The sequence below is a fragment of the Morone saxatilis genome, unplaced genomic scaffold (assembly GCF_004916995.1).
Source record: "Morone saxatilis isolate NCDOM2014 unplaced genomic scaffold, NCSU_SB_2.0 Contig4, whole genome shotgun sequence".
Classification (NCBI taxonomy): domain Eukaryota; kingdom Metazoa; phylum Chordata; class Actinopteri; family Moronidae; genus Morone; species Morone saxatilis.
This window is the reverse complement of record NW_023339984.1, coordinates 12,976,420-12,986,251: the sequence shown is the minus strand read 5'-3', so window position 1 is coordinate 12,986,251 and position 9,832 is coordinate 12,976,420. Positions and strand designations below refer to the sequence as shown.

The 9,832-nt window shown below is 41.0% G+C and overlaps 1 protein-coding gene and 1 long non-coding RNA gene across 3 annotated transcripts in view; one reads left to right on the top strand and one right to left on the bottom strand.

The window, feature by feature from the left end:
* Positions 1 to 1,592, bottom strand: part of LOC118337879 (copper chaperone for superoxide dismutase-like) — a gene marked incomplete in the record, with an annotated part of 7,906 nt that extends 6,314 nt beyond the window's left edge. Inside the window, 4 exon segments of one of the 2 annotated variants that reach the window (XM_035675014.1) lie at positions 1 to 130; positions 717 to 767; positions 1,166 to 1,238; positions 1,455 to 1,524. In XM_035675014.1, the coding sequence (XP_035530907.1) occupies positions 1 to 130; positions 717 to 747 (161 nt within the window). 2 annotated transcript variants of the gene reach the window in all.
* LOC118337881 overlaps positions 1 to 5,281 on the top strand; it is a 22,455-nt gene extending 17,174 nt beyond the window's left edge. Inside the window, exon 3 of the long non-coding RNA XR_004797194.1 lies at positions 4,934 to 5,281. This is a non-coding gene — a long non-coding RNA (uncharacterized LOC118337881). The remainder of the gene's footprint in view (positions 1 to 4,933) is intronic.
* The last annotated feature ends 4,551 nt before the right edge of the window (positions 5,282 to 9,832 follow it).

Sequence of the window (9,832 nt, the reverse complement as noted above, 5' to 3'; positions counted from 1 at the left end):
GATCCACCGATGCCTTTCAGCACGGCCCTGCGTCCAGTGCTCTCTATCAGAGCCTGCACCTCGGCACTTGTCAGAGCAGATTCCACCAACACCTTCTCTTTACTGACATCGATACTGACAGACTTCACTCCTGCAGACACGTTAACGGCGATGAAAATGGTCAGCTGACAGACACACGAGCAGGCAGAGAAATTACACACATGCGGACTGAAACACAAACAGTGATGCCGACATTTTGATAATGTAAAATTAAAGGTGTAAGCCATTAATTAAGCAAAATGACAAACTTTCCCCCTTTAAAACTCAGATGTGGATCATGCTGCTTTTCTGTTTCATGCTGTATCAATGTGTCCACTTTCAAAATAAACTGAACTCACTTATGAGTAGTTTCTGAGCCAGTGTTTTGCTATTTTTCTTAGAAACAATAAGTTGAAAAACAGTTGCTGACATATGTTTTGCAATCTTGCCTGTAGACATATTCACACTGTTGCATGTTCAGCTTCAACTTAAAGTCTTTTGGTTACACTAGATTTAATTTGAATAAATGAACTGGAAGTGTCTCTAAAATGTTGCTGCTGTTGTTGTTGTTGTTGGGGCATTTCAATGCTGTAAAAACACTGCCGCTGATGTTTATGTTGTATAGTGAATGTGTACAATAGGTATAGTAATATGTTGTAAATTGTGTTTTTATGTTACAGTGTTGTGGATATACAGACGTAAATCAGTCCACAGCTCATTTTGGTGCATCTAGTAGCAGCGTACTGTCCCTGTCAAATAAACAAACACGTAAATAATAAATAAATGTCTCTATTTAGGCTATCATTTCTGCCAAATTACATAGTTCCTTTGAGAAAATCTACAAAAGCATTATCAATAGTCTTGTCATGAAATGTGCTATATAGATAAACCTGCCTCTACACTGACATATACTGCATTACATACTAACATCTACACTGTGTACAGGAAGGGCAGCCATAACCAAGAGGCAGATAAGGCTGAGTGTTCAGTTATCTGCTGTGTCATGGTCCTCAGCTGTGTGAACTTACTAGGAATAAGAGCAGCTACAGACCACCGTTAAACAGAGCTGTCTTCTGCAGATGACAGACAGCCTTTTACTGCACAGGGAACTGTTTCTTGTTGGGAACCTTTGCACGCTTTCTTTTACCTGGTTTATCCTCCAGAGCAGCTCTGACTTTATCTGCGCAGCTCTCACAGGTCATCTGCACCGCAAACTCCAGCTGTGGAGGCAAAAATACAAACACCTGTAGCTAATCATATTGCTCTGTAGTTCAACTTGGCCTCGGTTATCAAACTGCGCAGTAATAGATCAGCACATGCATCACAAAAGCAGCAGAATAACGCATTTTGCTGTTTGGACAATATTATTACGGGTAAAAATCAAGTCATGACACAGCAAAACGTGAGTCTAAAACACGACAAAGTCACTCTCGAACCTTGGTCGGTCTCTCTGAGTCCATGTTGGTAGCGCACGCCGCCGCCTGAGCGGTGAAAACTGAATTAAACAAACAACTTCCCACTTTTCTAGAGACGGAAACGAACCGACTGTACCTCCTTACAGCCGCCGCCATGTTTGTGAGGTCATAGTGACGCTAGGCGCACGTTACCGCCGCCACGCGTCGACTGCCTGAAACTGCAGTCTTATTTTTGGACTTGGAAAAGAGCAATGGGGTCTTTTCCTCTGGTCCACTGGTTGAAATCAGGACTAAATTTGCTACAAAAAACAGTAATAATGCAGAAGTATTATTATCAAAACTTAAAGCATCCAAAATTGTCAACCTGGAGCTAATTTCAACTTCTTTATATACAGCTGGATAGGTTAATCTATAACAATGCATCACATTTTATAATATGAGGATATGTTTTATAGTATATTTAAACTCTTAATATGCAAAGTCACTGGTAAGTAAGCTCCTGAGGAAATGTAGTGGAGTAAAAATGGTGGAATTTCAAATACAGTGGAGTAGAAGTTTAAAGTGGCACTAAGGCACAACTACTCTAGTAAAGTAACCTCATATTATACTGACTAGTTCATTAAATGTAACTGCTGGTTGCAACAATACTTAATCATTAATAATGCAGTAGTAGTATGCAGATTCAAAAACCTCCAAAATGTTAGCACAGGAACCAAGAAAACAGCCTTGTTTTAAGTTTGTTGATATTACTTTTTTAAATAATGAAATGAATATACCTAATCTAAAAAAACAGAAAAACTTCTTAGATATGTGGTTTTCAACAGATGATCAACAGAAACTGTGTTTTATACTCTTTTTTATCATAATTTAGTAGAATCTAATCTGCACAAACAATTCAATAATAACATAACTTTGACAACATCAGCAGAATAGCTGTAATGTTTATTGTGATGGATTACTGGCTGGTAAATCTTATACTGTGGTATAAATAATTTTATATCAGTATATACTGTGAAATAGTGCAAAAAAATTACCATTAATAGTAAACTAACCAGACAGGAACCTACATACCTAAACATACCTAAAAAATCGAGTTACTTTATGATCTTGATGCAGAAATCAAATATTACCATATTGCGGTCCTGCTCATTATTATACAATATCTCTGATGACTGATTATCACCTGAAGGTTTATATCATCTACCACCTACGTGTTAAATCTCTGAAAAGCAGATTTTCATACCAATAGCGGTCTTTATGTTTGGGAAACACATTTAAGTACTAAAATGGTAATCAGTAATGTATCAGCCTTATAAAAGGGCCAAATCGTACAAAGCACTAATATGAAGATGCTGCAGGTATATGCGCACATAGGAGCACTTGCAGAAATAGCCTGTGATATCAGGGTCGGACTGTAGGAGGAGGGGATTATCTGGACACACAATATTGTAGCGTATGTACAATAATGATTGTGGTGGCCTTCAATTCAATTTCATAATGTGTATAGATTATTATTACAAAGTTGATCTGCAGATTAAAGCTATGGGAGAGACCACCACTAAACTGATGACTGCTTCTCAGGTTGTTAGAGGCTCAGAGGAGACCAGTGTGTGTGTGTGTGTGTGTGTGTGTGTATGTGTGTTCACGTCCCTATCATACCTCTTGGCATCTTTTTTGATAGTGGAGATAAGCCACAGGAGATGGCAGATGACCGTGATGTGGCATAAAAAAAAATCTGGGTCGCAAAGTCTAAAATAAAAGCTTCTAAATCAAACCTCTTCCAACTAAATTTGGGATGATAAGTAAGGAGAGTGACACATATTCAGCTACCGCGCACGTGCACTCATCCACAGTTGTGTGTCGCTCCAGAAACACAGCCGTCATTACATCAAAACAACACAGAGGGGCCGATGTTTTACACAGAAGAAAGCTGAGTGGCATCTCAGTTAGAACACTGTTCCTTTTGTATCATGGTGGCTCATTCGCTATGACCTTTGACCCCGTGCTTAGTAATATGACCACAGGCTTTAAGAGGGCTGAGCCAGTGTGCACCAGGCTCAAAAACACATAAGAACCACCTTTTGTGTGAGTGTTTTCCTCTCCGTCTCGCACACATATCGCCCACACAGCAGCAGTTAATTTATTCGATACATGGGAAACTGTCTAAAACCTATGCCCTCATGTTGATCCACAGCGCTGAGCTCTCCGTTCAAAGGAGTGGAGTTAGAGCTGCCGTGACACCTGAGCCCAAGGGAGGGGGGATTTCATTAACACACATATATACGTACAGAAACACACACACACACAAGAGAGAGAGCGAGAGAGAGAGAGAAACAGAGAGAGCATAGAGCTAGAAAGCAGAGTGAAACCTAATCAGTACACGGACACTGTCCACAGTGGATTCAGAGGGTGAAAGAAGGGTGGAAAGAGGAGGGACAGAGTGATGAAGGGAGCAAATGGGAAAGGGGAAGAAGAGGTAAATGAGAAACGACGGCAAAAGAAAGAAGTTGACAAAGAGGAATGTGTGTGTGTTCGGAGGGCAGTGTGCGGCAGTGCTGACAGGAAGTGTTGACAGCCCTGTGTGGAACAGTAGAGGTTTTCTCTGTACTATGTAAATGAGCCCCTGTCCTCCACCCCATTAGCACTGACCTGGAGGCCGTTATATTTTCTTATTAAAAACTTCAAGAAGGTGAAGCAGCTCTTGTTTCGGTGACCAATGCAAAGAAGCAGAGGAAGCGTCACTTTATTCTGAGAGAAAAGAATAAAACATCTGAAGCAATCAAATCCAATTGCAAACACATAATGCAAAACCAGATCAAGTTAATTAAAGAGACAGGGAGTGTTTTCTGTCGCTGTTGCTGTTCTGATGCTTTAAGACAATGGTAATGTTGGTGAACTTCTAATTAATTCAGTATTCAAGCAGCTTTAGGACCATAAGAAACACAATTAGCTTCATTTGATTCATTTTGATTTACCCTTGCTGTAACCAGAAAGACTGTGACAGATGACCTTTTAAAGAGGTTCATACTGGATTATTGTTCTTATAGCATATAACTGCAATATACAGTTCCAAATTTCAACATCCAGCTTCTGAAAAGCTCCCTAAACGAACTTTGTGGTGTCATTGCTTTGTGAATGACTGTGTCCAAGGTCATTAATGAACTCTGACCCTCAGCTTTAAAGCCAACATAGACAAGAGGGCTGTTCAGAAAGATTAAAATGTGATTATATACAGTGCAATTCTATGACAACTGGTGGAGCTCTGTCTTCTGAGGAAGATCATTGATCAAAATGTCCAGAACACTTACTAAACTGACCTCATAGTGAGAGATCTAAGGACAGGTGTATCATGAACAAATGTGTTCCTTCTTGTTCTCTTGGGTAGATAATGAACGACACTTTCAGAGCATTATGAGAATTGTCTCATGTGAGTTATTGAAGTGAAATACTAAATCACTGGTGTACTATGGTTTTCATTCTTTTTCCACCTTACTTTCAAGGCTGAGGACTCCACCAATCCACCTGTCAATCTCACGCTCCATTATACCATCACTCGTGAACAAGATCCCGGGATACTTTCTTTGCTTGGGGCAGCAGCTTACTCCCAGGGAGCAATCCACTGTTTTCCAGCAGAGAACCATGGCCTCAGACCTTGGAGGTGCTGACTCTCACCCTGGCCATTTCAGGCTCGGCTGCAAACTGCCCCAGTGCTTGCTGAAGACTACGGTCTGATGAAGCCAACTGAACCACATCATCTGCAAAGAGCAGAGACACAATTTCGGAAGTTACTCTCCTCACACCGGCACCTCGGCCTCTGCTTTGATGTTGACCACAATCTATCTCTTGTGAGTTATTAGAGGAAATACTGAATTGCTCTTTAAAGGTGATGATTTTCAATTTGTATGCATTTGTTTTGAAGTTGTTACACAAGAGTAAAACAGCTGATTGGTCACGTCTTTAGCAGTAGTTTCTTTTTTCACATTCACATGGATGCTGACAATAAAAACAAAACAACAAACTCCTTTTAACATATTGTCTCTCACCAGAGGCAAAACACTCCCCCCTAAAGAGTATCCCATTTGTTATGTATATTCTTGAAGCCTTTCACAGAAAACCTAATGCCAAATGTTTTGTATTGAAATAGTTGTTTCCACACATTGTAGGTTTCTTTTTCAAGTATATCCCAAAAAACCTTAAAATTTAACAAATAGTTCTTTACTGACATTGCAGAGGGCAATACAATTCAATGACAGACAGTTAAAACAGTTTTTGCATATTCAGTGCCCCTCACAACCCCACATGTGTGATCCTTTTTTATAGTTTTGCTGATCTCAAAGGGAATCAAACCACTGACACTGTCCGGGCTTTACTGGCTAAACCGTCCACAACCTCATGACGTTGAATTATTCAGCTCCCAAGAGGAGGAGTGGCGGGGCCTGTTAGTGGTGTGAGGGACCCCGCAGAGGTCAGAGTAATGTCACAGCCCAGTCAGAGTGCTCTCCATGTCTGCTGATTGCACCCTGACAGCTCAAATGGAAGATGAAGCCAAGCGTGTCCAGGGGACGGCGTCTAGCAGCAGAGCCCCCCGCCTCTGCAGGCTGTACAGGGAGCAGAGGCCATGTTTGTAAAAAGGCACGGTGTGTGACTTTGTCCTGGTTTCACTTCTTTTCAAACTTTAGGGGGAGAAAAAATAAGAAGACAGGTCTGTAACACTGGAAAATAATGGAGATTTGCTTTGACTTTTGTTATATTGTAGTGAAATTGAACAGAGTATTTTGTTGGTCCCAGAGCACAAGAAGCTTTTAAACCAAAATAATCATAAAATACTTCTACAATTAATGAAACTCTGCTTAAAGATTGCTCATATAAATGAATATAGTTCAAGATAAGACACATTACTGGAAAATAACTATAGCAAATACTGTTTGTTGTGCACATAAAGTCACGTCTACACTTTCCCTCATTTCATGTTTGCCTGATTCCCGTGTGGATGAAGTCAATAAAAGTAATTATAGGGAAGAGTAGAGACGGATTGTGAATCTTAACATATTACCATGCTGGTTTTCAGGAGGACGGGTTGACTTATTAGAGCTGTCTTTGAAACTGGATTGCTTTTTGGATAAATACCTGTCTAGTAAAGTAATTTTCATGTGAAAAAGAAAAGATTACTTGCTCTGTACAGTAAACATATTACATTGAAGGGAAAAGAAAATCATAGACTTAATTTTTTAAAAATGTCTCTCACTGCATTTTCCAATTATATCACTCACAGACCACAAAACAAGCAGAGGAAAAACAAAGCATCCAATCAATCAGAAAATAGCCCCTTAAACAAATATTGTCCATTCAGCACAGTGGCACCATGCATTATTGCTGACCCAGAAGCTAAAAACTATTAATTATAATGCCAGCTGGGTGTTTAACAAGCTATGGACAAACTCTACAGCTCATCACAGAGAGGATCAATAGGAAGAAGAGACAGCATTGCCTAATCAAAGTCCACTGTTCCTCCCTGGAATAATGACCCATATGGAGGATGCAATATGCTGCAGTATGGCTACCAAACACAATACCTCATTTAATCATTACACCCCAGAGTCCATGATCATTACTCAAACAATCCGTCTGTTACGATCCAGCAAGCATCCTTAGCCCCGCTGAAAAAACATCGAGCAATTATAGAGGGATGCAGTACAATATGACATCAAAGAGTATGGGCTTTAATAAGAGGTAAAAGCTAGAAATCACAATAAGGTCACCAGCTATAAATTGTCTTTTAAGTAGGCTACCAGTGACTCCGGTTCTCTTATTAGTCTCCACTAGAACTGCAGAAAGTAATAATAATAAAAAAAACCATGAAGTACAATAAAGTAAAATGTACCACACTATGAATCAGTTTAGGAATAACATACAGAAATCCATACAAAAATGGCAAAATGTATATATATTAAACTAGGGCCCAACAACAATATTCCTTTTTTAAAAGTATTTAGCCTTTTGTTAGATAGTTTACAGTGTAGAACTAAATGGATATGAGGAGATATGGAATGACATGCAACAAAAATCTTTAGCCGAGCTTGGATTGGGGAAGTTGGGGATAGTCTCTTAAGCCCCTAAGCCACCAGGATACCCCTGCAAGAGGCCATTAAAGGGGCGCTAGAACAAATTATCATTGCCCTCCCATGAATTTGGAGGACTCCCGAGAGACATATTTTTAAAAAGGAAGACTGAAAACACTGGATCCCTCATTTCCCATAATGCAACTAAAATCATCTTTTCATTAGACCCTTTCTGCCCACATCTTTCAAACTCCAAGCAGTCTCAAGTCTAAACCAAGATCATCAAGTGTCATTTCCTCAACTTCATTTGTTTACACTAAAGTGACGAAGCCCTCCAGGGGATGTAGGAATTATGACTGTTGTTGGGAGCACAACAGGAAGTCAGCTGACGTTAAAGAGACCACAGAGGGACGAGATTGGAGTGTATTTAAGTACAATTTTGAGGTCCATTTTATGCTACTTTGTACTTCTACTTCTACCAATAATATAACATGCCTTATTCTGAAATGGACCATTCTGCATAATGAGTAATTTTACTTTTGACACTTTAAATTATGTACTTTTCACACTTTCATTACCCTAGAAGGAGCCTTTCATATTGCACCAAACACTGGGTCTATGTTTTTATGAAGACCACCATAGGTTCTCCTACACACAGGGAAAGGGAGGAGTGAGTGGAGGAGTATTCAGTTGGTTGCAATCTGTAACCTCACCTCTAGAGGCCACTAGATCCTTCACACCGGTCCTTCTTGTAAAAGTACTTCTTCCACTGCTGGATTCAGGGCAGTTATAAACAACGTATCTCATTATTTTATTATTATCTAATTTGATTTGTTGGTTTTCACAGGCTGACAATTACTACCATCGATAAGTAACTGATCTTCACCATCTTTTTATCACTTTTATAAGACAACCATCCAATAACCCTTGAGCACAGGGTTAGAACTGTTTGCAATCGGTATCCTCATTAATGCAATAACATTCTCTGTTAGGAAAAGGGTGAGAATAATGCATGAGGGAGGCCCCATTGGTTTAGCCTAGGGCCCACTAATCACTAAAATGTACCCCTGCCTGCTGTGGATTTACATATCAGTCAGCTATCAAGTTCCAGTTCAAATTCAAATGAACCTTATTGGCATGATAGATGAAGCTCAGTGTGGAAGCAAGAAGGTAACAACTAGTATTAAAGCTATCACTCATTATGAGTAATTACGGCAATATCATCGAATATCACAAGAGACCACCTGGATTACAGAGCTACATTATGGGCATAGTTGCTTCCGTTAGGATTGTCCATGCACGTTAATGTGCTCATATGTGTGTGTGTGTGTGGTGTGTGTGAGAGAGAGGAACTTATGTGTGCTTGCTGTGTGCGTGCGTGCGGTGTGCCAGCCGCCAGCCAGCAGCACGCATCCGCATACAGGCACAACGCGCGCGCATTGGCTGAAGAGCGAGAGAGAGGAGAGAGAGAGAGGAGTGAGAGAGAGAGAGAGATAGGCCCAGTCTCCGTTTGTTGCCGAGGAGTCGCGAGGCCTCTGATGAAGAAGACAGCCGGATCGTGACTCACTGAATGCGAACTGAACAATCGCAAACGATGAGGAGAGCAGCTGTAGGCGAGAGAGAGGAACGAGAAAAAGAGAGAAGAAGAAAAGAAGAAGCAGAAGAAGAGAAAGGGAGGAGGAGGAGAGGAAGCAGGGAGGTGGGGGGGACAGGCAGCAGTCAGCCGGCTCCGGAACGGAGCAGTCCAGGGAGAGAAATCACCGCACTCCATACAGCTCGAGATGACAAAGGTGGGTGACGGTTGGCCTATTAGTGTAGATATATCAGCTCTCTGTCCTAATGGCGCTTTAATCCGAGTAGAGTAGTAGTAGACATGTCTGGTGTGCTGTAAAAAAAAAGTAAAGTAAAAAGAACGGGCGGTGTGGTACAGAGGGCTTTAGAGGCGTTTATGTTTGTTTCGGTTGTCGGGCTCGCTCTCTCTCTCTCCCCCATCTGCTCTGTGGTGGGAAACAATACGCACCGACAGGCCGCGCGTTTTTCATAAAAGCGGATTTATGGATAATGGGATGACACTTTGTCCCCACGAAAATGTTTCACAGAGACAATGTGTGCCACATTTGGAGATGCGCGGCGGAGTGATTTCATCAGAACGACCCCAAAATCTAATCTGTATTGGCCTCACATTTCCGCGGCGTGAAACTCTTGCGGAGATTTCTTTTGGTTGTTTATGTCCTGTAAGAAGCGCGTATATATGTGTGTGTTGAGAGGAGGATGATGAGGGGCAGAGGGGGGGGGGGTGTTTAATCGTGATGGTCTCCTTGGCGGGCCCGAGAGCTTGTC